Source organism: Staurois parvus, unplaced genomic scaffold (genome assembly GCF_062004578.1).
Source record: "Staurois parvus isolate SC_StPar_1 unplaced genomic scaffold, SC_StPar_1.0 ptg001065l, whole genome shotgun sequence".
NCBI classification, from domain to species: Eukaryota; Metazoa; Chordata; class Amphibia; order Anura; family Ranidae; genus Staurois; species Staurois parvus.
Genome location: NW_028318861.1, coordinates 927,891 through 944,803, shown reverse-complemented (window position 1 = coordinate 944,803; position 16,913 = coordinate 927,891). Strand labels below are relative to the sequence as shown.

The 16,913-nt window shown below is 43.3% G+C and overlaps 1 protein-coding gene across 3 annotated transcripts in view; it reads left to right on the top strand.

Annotated features, from left to right (window-relative positions):
* Nucleotides 1-2: 2 nt before the first annotated feature.
* DMGDH (dimethylglycine dehydrogenase) overlaps nt 3-16,913 on the top strand; it is a 55,694-nt gene continuing 38,783 nt past the window's right edge. Inside the window, exons 1-5 of one of the 3 annotated variants that reach the window (XM_089658364.1) lie at nt 3-610; nt 6,152-6,329; nt 7,139-7,237; nt 9,859-10,023; nt 11,565-11,769. In XM_089658364.1, coding sequence (XP_089514490.1) covers nt 450-610; nt 6,152-6,329; nt 7,139-7,237; nt 9,859-10,023; nt 11,565-11,769 — 808 coding nt within the window. In that variant the 5' untranslated portion in view covers nt 3-449. Of the gene's footprint in view, nt 611-6,148; nt 6,330-7,138; nt 7,238-9,858; nt 10,024-11,564; nt 11,770-16,913 lie in introns of all 3 variants that reach the window. The other 2 variants (XM_089658365.1, XM_089658363.1) reach the window with 2 other exon arrangements.

The following is a 16,913-nucleotide window of genomic DNA, read 5'->3' as shown; positions in this document are numbered from 1 at the left end:
GACTGTTAAGTACACAGATCGGACACTTATCTGCTGTGCAAACAGGTATGTCCTGTAGCAGATGTTAACCTGTTCCTGGCAGACTGATCCCCCGACCCCAGCCAGGGCCCCCCTCTGCACTGTCTCCAGTTATTGATCAGCAGACTCTGGGGGGATGGAGTAGTCACCAGTCATCCCCATAAACCCAGCATGGCTGATATCATGCAGAGGCATCCTTGGAGTCCATTGAGAGTCTGCTGGATGTAAGCCAAGGATCCTGGAGTGAACTGATTGCAATGTTTGCCGATCTGCACAGTCAATGAGTAGACATGCCAGAGTGAGCTGTACAAAGTTCTGCAGCAGCAGGGGAGGCAGAGGAGTCGGGGCTGACCTGTGAAGAGGAGGCGGGTCCTGGATCCTCTCCCATATTTGTCTGGCTGGGTATATTTGGTGTGACCTGAAGCCTGTGTATGATCCATCAGAGTCGGGTGTTGTCAGCTCTGCCCAGCAAGATGAGGCGCAGCCTGAGCCTCCTGCTGCACAAGAGGGGCCATAGTCTGTCCCCCAAGGACAGGCTACACTCTGCCATCTGCTGCCTGCAGGAGTCCAGGAGATCCACCACCACTGTCAGGTGAGTGATGGGAAAACTCCAAATTGCCCGGCTTCCCTGATCTCCATTCTAGGTTTGATTGCTTTGTCCATGGGTGTGTCCCTGGTTCTGGTATAACATACTGACCAACCCAAAATGGACTAATAGATGTGATGGCTGCATTTGTTTTCTTAGGCTTTATCACCTGGTTTCACCTAAGCTGGCCAGAAACACACCTCCCATATTAGAATGCCCCCACTCTGGATGAAGGAGCACAGGGGCACCTTTGGACAGCAGAATTGTTAATTTGGGGGAGGGGAGTGTTAGATGTACTAGCAGATTTATATATACTAACACTTTGAAGCCAAACTCCAGCTCACACTTTATAAGCAGTTACAGCAAACAGATTTTTTTACTATTGGGATAAAGGTTGTACAAAAATAAAGCCTGATCAATGTAAGCACCCCTGTCAGTAGCAGATGGGTTGTTTCAACTCTCTAACTGCTACACCTGCAGAACAACTTAAAGTGTTACTAAACCCAGGACCCAGCATTCACTATACCTGGTCTCCAATAGAACATGGTGATGCAATTATATTAGTAAATATAAACTGCTAAATACCTTTTTCTCATCAGCAGTTATAGCAGTCTTGTGACTTCAGCTGAGCACTGGTTAAAGCTTGTAGGAGGAGTTTTCTTTCTGCTCTAGGAGGATGCAAAACCCCTGACCTCTGTCTGGACAGTGCTGATTGGCTGTGTTCTGATCATGTGCACTCTCCCAAGAAGTAAAAAAAACTTCTTTAGCATACACACTAAACTGAGCATGTGCAGAAGGGCTACTGATTCGGTTTGTCTTATCATGTGGACACTTGAACAAGAGGAGGGGCAGAGAAAACAGGATCAAACAGCCTTTTTACACAATGCAGAGGATTAACCCCTTAGGTTTCCCAGTGAGTATAACAAACACGCATTGCTGCATATACAGACTGATTCTACTGTTGTGGGTTTAGTAGCACTTTTTAAGACAAAAAAACAGACTTACTTGTTGGACCATCAAATGAAAATAAAGGTAAGAAGGCCTAAAAAAAAGAAAACTAATCCATCCATCACATTTTAGAATTGATAATGTAATGTACAGTACTTGCCAATAAAGATGATTGGCAATATAATAAATGCTTGTCTTTGGGTTTAATACCACTTGAAATGTCGTTTTTTTTTTTTTTTTTAAAAATCATACTTACCTAGGTGGATGCTGTAATAGGTCCAAGGCTGCATCTGTACCCCTCCGACTGAGAACTGAGCGATCAAAGGCCACTGATCTTTCAGTTCTCAGTGAGCAAAGCTGGTGACTGTCAGTCGCCGCTCTCTGCTCTGCTCCCACCAGCTCTCACTGGAATGCTGGGCTGTGGAGGAGGAGAAAGCGGCTGGCTAAGGCTCTCAGCGGATCACTTGAAGGCTGAACCTGGTGCTGGTCCAAACACCTAGGTGGATCCTGACTTTAAAGTCAGGATCTTTCCCCAGCCTGGACCAGCTGAGTGACGTCAGCCAACAGCAGATTTCAGCCCGCTGTCAGCTGAAAACAGGTCTCAGGAGTGCAGAATGAACTGCTTTCCTGTGATCCACAGGAGAAGTACAACCAAAAAAAGCTTTATAGTGTATCTAAATCCAAAGGGTGTGCGACATGCGGTAAGGAGGCATTATGATACTTTTTGCAGTGCCATGATGCATAGTGTCATGCCGAAGGCATGTGTATAACCCTCTATTGTTGCTTTTTGCCACTCCCCATGAACACATGTAAACGAAGTCCAAAAACAAAAATGTTATATATTGCAGCTTACCAACTCTTAGGTGTGGTGACCATATTCGTTTTCTTTTTTAGGCTTCTTTCTTTTTTTCACCTGGTGATCCATCCAATAAGGGCTCGTTCATACCATGGTGCAGAGACATCCGTTTTTCTGCATGTGTTCTGTAAGGGCACAACAAAATCAATTGTTCTCTATGTGCCCTGTTCACACCACAATGCTAGCATCACATGCAGATTTTTTTTCTGCACAGGAATCTGCAATGTGTATAAGCCTTGGTTTGCATATATGTGGTGCGGCATATCGCATGTGATTCGCACCAGAACCGCACCGCATTCCTGTGCAAATCACATGCGATTTGTATGCGGCACGATTGGAGTCATACATTTTGTATGGCTCTAATTGCACCGCACCTGCGCCAAAAACGTGCAGGACCCTTTTTCTGTTCCGCACTAGAATTGGATTGCATGGGTATTCACACCTATACAATCCGATTCTGCACATCGCATCGCGCTTTAGGCCGTTGTTGTCGTTAACATGCACACCCGCAGCGGTTCGCATTATTCTGATGCGGTGCGGAATTCTCACAGAAAACACTGCAAATTCTGCACCGCATCAGTGTGAACCAGGGCTAAAACTCATTGAAGCGTGAAAACTGATGTCTCCAATTGAATTCTGCGCACCAGTTTTCTTTAGTATTCATGCACAGATGCTGTGTGTTTCTTTCTGCAGGTGTAACTATATAAAGGCAACAGCAGCATTTCATATAGACCGTTTATATCTACAGCCCCATTCATACCTGAGAGTATCATAAATGCCTGCAGGAAAACATCTTACTGCACTCGTTTCTGATACGTGTCGGAAACGTGCTGCAACACATGTTTGGGGTGCCATTATAATTAATGATACCCAAACACGCTAAAAGAATGCATTTTTGCAATGCCTCAAAATGCGCTAAAATACTCAACCGAAAGACACGCCTAAGTAGCCTACAAAAAAAGGTGCATGAGTTACTTTGGTGCGATTTTGGGGTGTAGGGCAGTCGATTTAAGTGAATAGGCTGTGCTACATTTTGTGCAAAAATGCACAAATGTGAGGCTCCAGTGTTGCTAGGTGTTAAGGGAGGACGTCCTGACGCAGACAGACAGAACTGGTAGACTTTGTCAGCATTCCAGCATTCATACTTGTGTTCCACTAATGATGATTGGTTGAGATAGCATGGTCCAAAGCCTGTAGCACTTTAGAAGCCCAGAGAACAAGAGCTGCTGGCCTACTTATAAAATTTTAAAAGTCCATCTCTTTATTCCTGGGCACTTTTCTTCCACCGCTCCATCATTTGACCCAACAAGAAACAAGGCGATCGTCTTCACATTATTTATTTCAGGTACTTGTATAGCACCATCAATACACAGCGCTTTACCTATATATTGTAAATTCACATCAGTCCCTAACCCTCAAGGGGCGTACAATCTAAAGTCCCTAACTCACATTCATGCATACACATACGCCATATATATATAGCGCCAACAGTTTGCGCAGCGCTTTAAAAATAAAGGTAGACATTACAGTTATAATACAATTTGGTACAAGAGGAAACAGAGGGTCCTGCTCATTAGCGCTTACATTCTAGGAGACAGGATCCAATTAACCTACCAGCATGTCTTTGGACTGTGGGAGGAAACCCACGCAGGCACAGGGAGAGCATGCAAACTCTAGGCAGGTGGTGCCATGGTTGGGATTTGAACCAACGACCCTAGTACTGCCAGGCTGAAATGCTAACCATTTAGCCAATATGCTGCCCTGTTTGTTTTATGTGGAAATCTGCACAGAAGTTCCACCAGATTGTAGATCCACATTGCATGGAATCGGGTGGACTGACCATTTGGGAACAAATTATAAATGCAGGATCAAGCACACATTATGGACTTTTAAGTTGTATTCAGTGTATTCACTATTGTTGCATAATCGCATGGTTTGGATGCTTTAATTCATATATGAGATTATAGAGATATATGCACGGCACTATTTAATGACAAAACAAAAAAACATAACAGGTTTAAAAAACTCTAGCAGCGTACACCAACTTTCCCATTATGGAGTAGTCTTTTTCTTAAAATAGAATTAAACCCAAGAACAAAAATGTAATATGTTTCAGTTTTGCAGTCCTGTGTTATGGTGGCTGCATTCATGGTTTTTTTTTTTTAATTTTATTTTCACCCTGCAATTTTGCCAGTAACATACCTTTTTGTTCTAGGGTGACAACACTCTCTCAATTTACTGCATTTATGAAAGGGCAGCAGTGTCACCCTAGGACAGGAAGTGCGTTTGGTCTCAAAATACCTCCCCTCTATCATCTGTATAATATAAGGGGAGGTGTTTTATAGTTTAAAGAGAAGGCTGGGAATGATGCTTACTTGCAAGAGTGCAGTAGAAATTTTTTGCACATATTGCTCAGATGTAACAAGATTCTTCACTGGCATATTTAACAAGCAACTATGAGAAGTTCCTTGTTTCCATTTATTTATTTCAGGTACTTATATAGCGCCGTCAATTTACGCAGCGCTTTACATATATATTGTACATTCACATCAGTCCCTAACCCTCAAGGGGCGTACAATCTAAGGTCCCTAACTTACATCTGTACATACACATACTAGGGCCAATTTAGACAGGATCCAATTCACCTACCAGCATGTCTTTGGAGTGTGGGAGGAAACCGGAGTACCCGGAGGAAACGCATGCAGGCACAGGGAGAACATGCAAACTCTAGGCAGGTGGGATGCCTAGATTGGGCTGGGATTCGAACCAACAACCCTAGTACTACCAGGTGGAAGTGCTAACCATTTAGCCACTGTGCTGCCCATTTTGAGAAACAAACATGGAAAGTGCCTTTCCTGCGCCACATTCTGGTTTGAGGCGGCCCTCAATTAGACAGCGGCTCTTACCTAGTCTCTAACCTACATACCTGCAGGAAATCAATTTTCCTGGTGCCTCTGTGACAGCATAAGTCATGCCATGGATAGCCACCAAGAAAGGTAAATTACAGAAAGGTAAGTATTCAATTTTCCATTTTCCTCCTGCCTTCATGGCAGCATACATATTGCGTATGCTGCCATGGATAGATACCAGGAAAGGAAAAATATGAAAAGCTAAGTATTCAATTTTCCAAAATCGGTCTTCAGTGCAAGCACTGCTGCAGTGACCCTGTTCACACCTATGCAATTTAAAGCTTCTTCAGAAGAGCTCCAACACTTGACACTAGGATTTCCATTGTGCTGAATGGTGCCTGTTTATACTTCACTCTAAAATGTACAGTGGGGAAGAAACGCACATTTTGGACCCAACAGACTCTTTAGGAGTGCCTAAAAATGTGTGTAACGTGCATGTTTTATACTTTTTCCTGCCTAGTAACTAGCTTTCCATTGGATGAAAGTACTAAACGTGCTCAAGCCTGTAAAAATGCTAAAAAAATAAAAAATAAAAAAAACATTACCAAATAGGCTAACCTAAAAAAATCTGACTTTTTTTTTTTTTTGCTACTTTTTATGCTGACTAGAATTTCTCCTCTAACCCTCAGGTATGTTTGCCAAATTTACTTGCAGTTATAATTTAACAGTCCTTGACCACATTGACCTTAGAGGAATGTGTGTCTGATGGGTCATGTTTACATCCTCTGACATTGATTGACCTCGCTAGATGTATGTCACAATTTCTACATATTGGTTCAAAACATCAGCTGCCTGTTGGACTTTTATCTCACTGAAGTATTCTGTTTATAGCAGCGGTGCGGAAAACCCATCTCCTAGTTTGGGGAAGAGATGGAAGGACACTGCAGAGACAGTAATCATTGGCGGTGGATGTGTAGGGGTGAGCTTGGCATATCACCTGGCCAAAGCGGGCATGAAAGATGTGGTCCTCCTGGAGAAATCAGAGCTCACAGCTGGATCTACTTGGCATGCGGTAAGTCAATATCTACAGATATACAACACATGAGACCTGTAGTCATGGACTCATGGGTTCTGGGGACCACCACCTATTAGGCTACATTTCGATAGGCAATTAGCACACACTACAACTTTCAGTGGCAGGCATCTACAAATTCTTTCATCTGGAGTGACAGGTGTGCGCAAATAGGAGCTGCAATGGCAGGCTGATGGCTGCTGCAGCTATTTATTACTGTTCGCACAGCCAGCGCATACATGCAGTGATCCTGCCTGGACGCATTGTGTGCATGCAGCCAAAATCACTGCAGTTAATTGCTGGCTGTGCGAAGAGTCAGGAATAGCTGCGTCCACCTTTTATTGTTTTATATGGTCACAGAACATCACAGCTCCTTATTTCCATCTGCCTCCAGAAGGGGGCAGGCCCTGAATGTTCCAGAGGATTGTCCTGTAATCCCTGGTCAGCTTGTTAATATACTTCAAGGAGGTCGGTCCATGACAGCCTGGGCACACAGGAGTGCTGTTGTAATTCATTCAGTCCTAGACCTCAGAGCGGCAAGTCTTTGGGACAGTGTCACAGGGGAGGTCATGCAGCAATACCTGCTTTTCTATTTTTTGACATGCGGAATTTTCTATTTTGTAGAAGGTGAAGTTTTTTATTTTTTTATAAAAAGATAAACTAGTTTTGTGTTTTACAATATTCAGTCAAGACACATTTAGTGTGTGTGTATATGTATATATATATATATATGTATGTGTGTGTGTAACAGTTCTTATTTCTTTTGCAGATGTTAACGTAATTAAACTTTATAAATCCAATTTTCACAGGCTGGTTTAACTGCATATTTCCACCCTGGGATTAACCTAAAGAAGATCCATTATTACAGTATTAAGCTTTATGAGGACTTGGAAGAGGAGACAGGTCAGGTATGTCCAGGGGTGCAGCTCAAATGCTTTGTATATCATTAATCTATACCCAGGTCACTTATTGAGCACATTTACATCATCTCTGCCCATACATGTACAAAACACACACACATAGGCACCTTTTCTACAAACCTCAGAGACCCCATCAGTGCACTCATTTTGTTAGTAAGAAGAAATGAAAGGGCTGCAATACTTAGGGGGACAAATGCAGGATTCACACATTTAATTGGAAAATTGTGTGAATGCTATGTGAAAAGACTTAAACCCCCAGAGTAGGAAATGCTATTCCAGGTCTCTCTCATCTGCCAGATTGGTATTAAATTATGCTTCTTTCATTGGCATCTTCTTGTAGCATCATCCACCCTGGTGTCTGATATTTTCCATTGACATCGGAGGGTCTTGTGGCAAATTGAAGGACAAAGGGATCTACTCTAATGATGCAGGGCATTGGAACAGAGAACAGGGCTCCTTTCTTGTCTTTTCTTTTTCCAGCAAAATACTTTATTATTTTTCTTTAATGCATGATGCAGCCCGTTAAGCTGTGATGTGGTGCAGCATGTTCCATCTTTACCCAATGCTTACCAACAGAGCAGGTTGATATGAACTGGGCCTACTGGAAACAATAGCATTTGGTTTTCCATTACGTTGGGCCAGAACTGAGCAAAGCTACCTAATGCACGTGGTGTAAATGGGCCCTCATAGCTATCTGTTTTCCATTAAAGCTCAGTTGCAGTCACAGAATTATATAGTCAGATATGAATTCATATAGACATTGTATCAAACAACCTAAATACCCTTACCCCTGGTTCACATATCTGCGGTCCATGTTTTGCACGAGAGCCCAATCATTTGGACTCCCGTGACACGCAGGGAAGAAGTCCCTGCACTTCTGAAAACCTAGCCCGCACGACAACTTTGTTTTCCAGTGTGGGCGGCGTGCCATTAGAACTAATGGCACCCGCCCGCAGGTCCGCATTCCTCTGTGCGGGTGGATTTTCATGCAGATCCGCAGCCACACCACCCGCACGTATGTAAACCTAGCTTTAGTCTTCACGCCTCTGTTACAGTAATTGTGTCAAAATATAATTTGCTGTTAAAAAGGCATCAGAGTTAGACCCACTATATTCTATAATGTAACAGACCGGTGGATGCTGCATCTGTCCCCTCTGGCTCCAAGTGTGAGAATTCTGCGATCACATGTTCGCTGAGTTCTCCTTTCCTCTCCCGCAGAGAGCGGGACTGTCAGTTACTGCTGTCCACTCAGCCCCCCCAGCGCTCACTGGAGCTGTGGAGGGGGAGGGAACGCTGGCTCAGGCTCTCAGCGGATCGCTGAGAGGCTGAGTCAGGTGCCGCTGCAGACTCTGGGGTGGATCCCGACTTTGAAGTTGTGATCTTTCCCCAGCCTGGACCGGCTGATTGATGCCAGCTGACAGCTGACTTCAGCCTACTGTCAGCTAAAAATGAACTGCAGTCCTGTGATCCACAGGAAAATTACAGCCAAAAAAGCTTTAAAGTAAAGTTCATTAAACTGTTCCAAAGACTGGTCTGAGGTTACTTTAACCCCTTGACGCCGAACGCACGCAAATATGCGGCCTCTCGGCGTCTGGGCTTTGATGCTGAGCGCCCTCATATTTGCGTGTTATTAAAAAATACATATGTGCTGAGAGTGTGCGCTTCCAGCACATATGTCCATGACTCATGGAAAGGTCCCGATCTCCCCTTGCGATCGGGACCTTTTCCGATCATGTGACAGCAAATCACGGTGGTCACATGACCCTAAAACCCCACCAGTCTCCCAGCTTCTGAAACTCTTAAAGGGCCGGGAGGCACCGACGTGAGGTGGTTAAAGGGGTGCATGATGGTTTCTGGCATATGAAAGAACAGGGCCAGCAAAGCACATATGGAATCACTATAAAGGGTTCGCACAAGGTGTGGAGGAAGAGAACAGTTGCTACGTATAACCAAAGACTAGTGGAGCAGCCTGTCATGAAGCCTGGTACCTGGTGTGGCAGGCATTTTTCAATGTTTGGATGATTCTCACTCAGGAAGTGAAATCTCTCCAAAACAGGTGATAGGAGTCCACCTGACAGACGTTTTAGGCCTTCCTCACAATACTGAACAAAGAATAAACGATTTGGCTGTTGTTGAGTTTTAAAACGTTGCCTTTGGAATATTTTTGTAAATGCTCTGCTATTCAGTAAATCCTATAACACTATCCCAAATATTCTTTCACATACTTTCCCATATTTCTTGGGAACTCCAGTGGTGAGATCTCTGTATTTGAGTTCCTAGGTATGCACAATGCCTACCACCACTGTTATGGATTCCCACTCTCCTTGTTGGGTTTTTAATTTAGTTTATTTTCTGGAAATGCAGTAAGAGGCTGGCTGGAACACCAATAGCCCAAAGTGTTTAGAAGCACAGCCAGAAGGTATTGCAGGAAGGTCTTGATGCTGGATCTCCATAGGATATAACAGGACAGTAAGTGACTCTGTTCACCAGACATCAGTTTTAAATGAACTAATACATTTGGGTGGACTGACCCTTTAAATCTTGAAACTTTAGCCAGTTGTTACCCCTGCCAGCAGTGATAATCATTATTCTACTGATGTCTTATGCAGGCTGTTGGGTTTCACCAGCCAGGAAGTATCCGAATAGCCTCAACTCCAGCACGAGTGGATGAATTCAAATACCAGATGACCCGTGCTCGCTGGCATCCAAATCCACAATATCTCATTGGGCCAGAAAAAGTTGAAGAACTATTTCCATTACTGAATATGGACAAGGTAACACAACTTTGCTATATCACTGATGTGTCCAGCCCTGGTTTAATTGGTGTTTTAGTGAAGGTAATAAAATAAGAGAACAATACATTTCACAATCTTCTGGAATTTAACAAAACCTGTTGTGATTAGCCAGACGTGCAACAAATAACCAGAGTATTCTAGTGTAAAATTTAAACTGGGACCCTCCAATATCTTGTATAAATTCCTCCACAGTTTATTTCTTAACAACTTTGAATATTTTTCCCTAAAAGTGAGAAAATTATTCAACCAGAAAATAACAGGTGGTGAATACTTAGCTTAAAATAAAGGTACACACAGGTGACAAGTACAAGTGCACAGAGAAGGTGAGGACAGGGACCTTAATAACTGCGCCAGATTACTACTGTTACTTTAATTTAGTGCAAGAAAAGAATCAGTTTAAAGTTAATTTTGAGTCTGGCAGAAATCCTACAGTATGGGAGAAGCAGCAGCAAATGCAGTCTGGGAAATTACTGATAATCTAATACAATGTACTTCTCTTGTACACAGTTTTTTCTTTCTCAGAAAATAGATGCAGGAAATCAACCATGACCCCCAGAACTCCCCCCCCCCCCCCCCCCCCCCACACGCACACCCCCATTCTCCTAACTGCATAAAATGGTGGGTGTGCTCAAATTTCACTAACAGTGGTAGGGTCTCAAAGGGGTATTAAATACCAGGAGTGCATTACATACATAGTGAAGAATTTTTATTGGGGGGTACACATTGAGTGCAGAGTTCAAGGGTGCTCTACGCGCAAAGTTTGGGGGTGAAATATGTACATAGTGCAGTTCAGGGGTGTGCTGCATACAGAGTGCAGAGTTCAGGGGTGCGCTACACACAGTACAAAGTTCTTCCACAGTTGCTTATCTCCTGCATCCACATCTCACTTTCACCCCTCTTCACCTCTGACTTTTGCATGCAAACCCCAATCCCGCCCCCTCACTGCCCCCCCATCTCCCCCCCTTCCCTCCTTTCTAGTGGGGGTGTCCGCATCCATACTGCAACCCAGACACCTGCATCTCCCTTGTCCCCATCCTGCACTCAGTGGAAGTTGCTTAGGATATTAGATCTGTGGGAGCCATTAGGAGACAAGCTGCCACTTGTAAACACAGAAGCCAGAAGTTTATGTTTACAAGTGATAGTGGTGAGCATGGAGCAGAGGAGCTGAGCCAGAGGTAGTTGAACTGAGTTCCACCAAGTTCGCACTGAAAAAAAGCTCTGCATGTACATTATCCTGGGCACTTTTAGTGGATATGGGTTAACTGAAGAAGTCCAAGACAAGAGGCTAAAATATGAAAATAAGGTAGAAGCCAGTTTGCCATTTTGGATAAACTGAAATAAAGGAGGCAATGCCCTACTGCTAATGACTGAAATACAATAAGGTTTTTTGTTATGTAAGTACTGAAAAATGCTTGCAAAGCAACCCATTGTTTTTCTTTACTATTGCTTTTTGGTTTAAGAATGTTTACAAAGCATTATTTAGTGCTTCCGTATACAGACACCAATTTCTTATACTGTAGGTCCTAGCTGGCCTCTATAACCCTGGAGATGGTCATATTGACCCCTATTCCCTCACTATGGCCTTTGCAGCTGGAGCCAGGAAGTATGGTGCCCAGTTATACTTCCCAGCACAAGTGACTGCTTTAACACCTCGACCTGATGGTACATGGAATGTGGGAACACCTCATGGAACAATTCATGCCAAAAGGATTGTGAATGCAACAGGTAAACCATATTTATGCCCTTTTATATCTAAGCTGTTAAAATTCAAGAATCATTTCTTTAAAAAATACTTTGAAATGTCCAAGCTAAAAATGTTCTCTTTCAAATGTATATTCTGTCCCCAACATTTAAAATAAGCTCCCTATACCCAGTAGTGATATTTTAATTATAGGTGGGGCATGGTGGGCTGGGCCAAGCCCTTGCCTTCTTATATATTTGAGATATTCCAACAATGAGAGCTTCCTGCCATAATTCCAGATTCTGATCCTGTCCACTTAAGACTTCTAGGTTTTCACATTTCTGCATGTTCCAGCTCATCCTTTTTTATTTTCTCTAATATAAAAAATAAAGCTTACAGGAATTGTAAGACCCTCATAATGGCTGCAGCAACTTTTCACAACCTAGGAACACAAGAACAGATATTTCACCAGTGGAGTCCCCAAGATATAAGAAACTGTCAGGTAGTATAGCTCTTCAACATTTACCAAAAGCCTAAATACCAGCTTGGGGTCGACTGAAGGCAACAGCACAGCTCAGATATACAAGAAAATATTAACTAGCTGCACGTTGGTCTGATGGTGTTGAGTATCTCCTATACTACTCAGCTGCTAGTAGAAATGTTAGGGCAACAGTTGCTGTGCTAGTATTTCACACCTGTCCTTTCCCTTTGCCACAAGTTGGAAACTACAGTAAAATGTTAGCGTCTTTCAGTAATGGTTGTGCAGAATGTGAACTCTCCTACAAGATCTAGACAGGTATGGCTAGCCTTTTATAAGCATGGGTAGACTCTTGCTCTTATTTGGAGAAAGAAAGATTAGTAGATATGCAACCCAGAAGTCTGAGAAATGTGAGCTTAGAAGGACAGAGGTAGACCAAATACTTTTTTTGGATTGTAGAGAACACTTGCAATAAACTTTGTGTGAAAGACCAGTTTTTGGACCCCCTGATTCAACTACTGTCCAAGTAGAAACATTTATTTACTGTGGATAGACACAAAAATGAAGACTGCTTTTTGTGATCATGTAAAACTTTCTCATCACTCAGAATGTGCAAATGGAGTCAGAGATCTCTTCTGGTCCAAATAGTGTCAGGAGAAAGGGGGAGAAGCATTTTCTATGTCTCATTGTTGGTCAGGCTGAAAGTGAAGGAGGAGCTTACTGCCTGACTCCACTGGGATACTACAAACTAGGAGAATGGTTAAGGCCTTATATTGCCTTCTGCTTTTCATCTGCAGAAGTGAACAGTGTGCAGACTACATGATAGTGAGAGGGGGTCCCAGCATCTGTCCAACCTACATATATCCTATATGGGTATCTTAAGTCCAACAGAACCCTTGTGCAGCCACCCACCCTGCATAAATTGTATGTCTGCCACTGAGTTGGTAGATGGAGAATCCAAGGTAGAATACGGACTATAAATATATCTATTTTTTGCAGTAAACTGTGGAGATCCTTCTTACACCGCTCTCATATGCAAATGGTCATTCTGTACAATAATTCTCTTTCCAATGTTGAAATAACAAGTGTTGAACTTACAATCATACATTAGTATTAGTCCTCCTCAAACTTTTTAGGCTTGAAGAATCCTTGAAATAATTTTCAGATCTCAATGAACCGCTGCTTCAAGCTATACAGTATCTACAGCTCATGATACAATAGTAAGATCAAAAAGTTATATATACTCAGTGGGAGATAGTGCCCATCACTTTGGCAGATCGTGAAAAGTGTTTTTTTTTTTTTTTTTTTTTTTTTTTTTTTTTTTTTTTTTTTTTTTTTTGTTCTTTAGAAGTTTTTATTAGGACTGTAAAGAAGAAGGGCATCCTTGCAATATAGTCAGTGAGAGAGGTGCTTTCTTACATTGGGAGCCAATGAAAAGCATGCTTAAAAGATCATTAGATGTCATGTCATTGGCTTTGCCACGTGGTGTTGGTCAAAGTGCCACAGCACAAGGAACCCCTAGCATCCTCTGGAGGAACCCTGGTTGAGAATGGCTGGGATAAGAACTTGAGGACCTCAGTTTAGCAGTACAGTCTGCTAAGTTCTTATGGAGTATGTGGCTCTAGTATAATTAATGCTTATTTTGTAGCCACCTCATTAAGTCATAATATTATTTGTGATACCTATTTATGTACTGAAATGTATTTAGTTCCTGTAAATTCAAGTGCTTTGTCTTAGAAATCGCTTGAAGTTTCCCCTAGTGATAGACCATGCAGCACACCACGGTAACCATTGAGTGCAGAACACCTTGTGAGTAAAGGTGACCATACATTATGCAATCTGAGCGAGCCACCACCACACCTTCATCTCTGACCCAGAGCACCTTACATGTACCAACCATGGAGTGACTCACCACTGGTGGTGCTGTGGCTCACTTGCTCTGTGGGCTGCAGTACCAGCTCCTACCAGAGGGTGCTTTCAGCAGCCAGGGTCTCACTCCTGCAATCAAGCCATCACCTGAGGCTGATTGCAGGAGGTCTATTTAAGCAGGACCAGGCCTGCAATCAGTGCCTTGGTGTTTGTTTCCCATGAGCCCCTGTACCTGGTATCCTGTGAATCTTCTATTGCCGACCTCTGCATTATTCCTGACCCTGCTGACTGTCTCCTGTTTAACCCCTGGCTTGCCTGACCATCCTTCTGCCTGATCCTCTGTACTGTGCTGCCCGTGAGTTACTGAACCCGGCTTGTGACCCTGACCATTCTCTGCCTGCTCCTCCGGTACCTCGCTGCCCACACGTTGCTGGCCTGGCCTGCCTGACTACGCCTTACGCTACCCAGACGATCCATCCCGCACGGATCTGTCCCTGTTACCAGGTCTGCCAGCCTCTTCACGTCAGGCTCCTTTCCCCGCACACCTCTGACGACGCTCTCTACCATTGCCGGACGTACTCAGGGGTCGCGACCTGGTCTCAGTCTGCTCCAAGTCCATCCCCACTATCAGGGGCCCTGGTGAATAAGCAGATTGGGACTTAGACCCCACGCCCTGAGGAACCCCGTGCTGTGGGCTGCTAGAGACGCTTAACAGTACCAAATGGCCTGCCTGACCATTCCACCTCTCCAGCCCTGACTACACCTGTGTTCCCACACATTTCTGGTCATACCCGGATCCCTGACAGTTGCTGGATGGGTAGAGCATGGGCAGTGTGTTTTCCTAAATCTCTCCCACAAACTAGTGGCTGCATTACCACTATAGTCAGATGACACACTGGGACCTGACTTTTCTTTCTTTACTGCAGAGTAAAAGTAACCTTCTTTGAGCATCCATGTCCCTTCTTGGTGGCATGGACACTTCCTATTGGATTAAAGAAGAGTTCCCCTGCAAATATTACATGGCTTTGCAATGAGGGGCATCAAAAGAACAGTTGGTGGCAGGCCAAACTGCAGCAGTGGACCACCAATTGGCGCTGTTGTTAGAGGGCCCACAGAGGGTTACATGACGCTAGACTCAGGTGATTACAAAAAATATATTAGAGGGTTTTTAAAAATATTTTTATTTTTTAAATTGTGAATGAGTAAAAGTGGAGTGAATAAGTGGAGTGAGTAAGAGATTGCAAGGGGTACATCTGGACGTGTGTGTGTGTGTGTGTGTGTGTGTGTGTGTGTGTGTGTGTGTGTGTGTGTGTGTGTGTGTGTGTGTGTGTGTGTGTGTGTGTGTGTGTGTGTGTGTGTGTGTGTGTGTGTGTGTGTGTGTGTGTTCTCCTGGAACACCAAAAATATATTAACAGCAAAGTATTTGCAAAATTATTATGATAGTGGCCAGCAAAGAATATAATAAAGATGCATATTTACTTGATATCACTTCTAACCAAAGCTAATAATCATTTCTTCAAGGAGTAAATAGTTAAAGCTGCCATTGCTGACCTCTTTTTGAAACCTCGAGTTGCATTGCTCTGGCTTTAAAACGTATTGGTTGCTGACACCAGAGTCAAAGTGAAGTCACAACTCCTAACCTGCATAGTTGCTCCATGTCTATATTGAGACCATTAGATAACCATGACAGCCAGGCAGCTAGCAATTTCTGAAGGAGAAGTCAGCCAGTCTAGTCTCTGTTTACATTTCTTTTCAGAACTGCTTCTTACTGTTTAATGTGCGCATCCTGATAGAGAAATGAGAAACATTCTACACTGGAATGGGGTTATCTGATACGCAGATGGATATCATAATCCCCACAGTGTATAACCTGATTCTGGGAACATCCTTAGAAAGGTATCGGTGTCTTTATTGCAGCTTTTACATGCAGATAAAATCCACAGAGTCACTTTTAGATTTGACTGAAAACAACATCTGCTTCTCACAAGAAAAGCATGAAGACAGTTCAGCTAAAATCTCTGAGCTTTCCACATTCCTCACAAAACAGACAATTGCATACTCCCTGCCAAGTCAACATTTCTGTGTAACCAAAGGGAGGGTTCCAAAAAATGTGTGTGTTTTTGAGGTCCCAGTTCTCAAACAGCCTTCTGTGGTGCATGCACTAAGTTGAACACGATGTGCGAGAGTGAGATTAAATAACAGCTGTGTCTGGCAGGACATTTACTTTTATTACTTATTAAACTCAGTCATGGTCAGGGTATTGTGACTACAAATATGTATGACCAAAGCAGCCTCTGTTTTATCCTATCATATGTACAAGGTCTGTGTTTGTTCTCCCCCACCCCAATGGCCCTCTTCCTGCACCCCCAATATATTAAAAAATGACATCATGCTCACCTTTAAAGTGTAAACCCTAAGGGCCTGTCTCTACTGCCAGCAAATGTCAGTTTATGTGCAAATTTTCTGCCCCTAAAACTCTCAAAAAGTGCCTTGTACAAGCACAGCAATGCACAGTACCCATGAAAGTTGCAGCGCTGCAGCATATTATTATTATTTATTATTATTATTATTATTATTATTATAATACAGGATTTAGTGCCAACAGATTGCTCAGCGCTTTACAACATAACGGGAGACAATGCAGCAACGATACAGTACAATACAAGAGGGATAGGAGGGCCCTGCTCCTTGGAGTTTACAATCTAAGAGGGAGGGGCTGGTGGTACAAAAGGTAATCACTGTGGGGGATGGACTGATAGGAGGAATAGAAGATTGCATTGTTAGCTGAAGGCAGGATAGGCTTCCCTGAAGAGAGAGGTTTTCAGAGATCGCCTAAAAGTG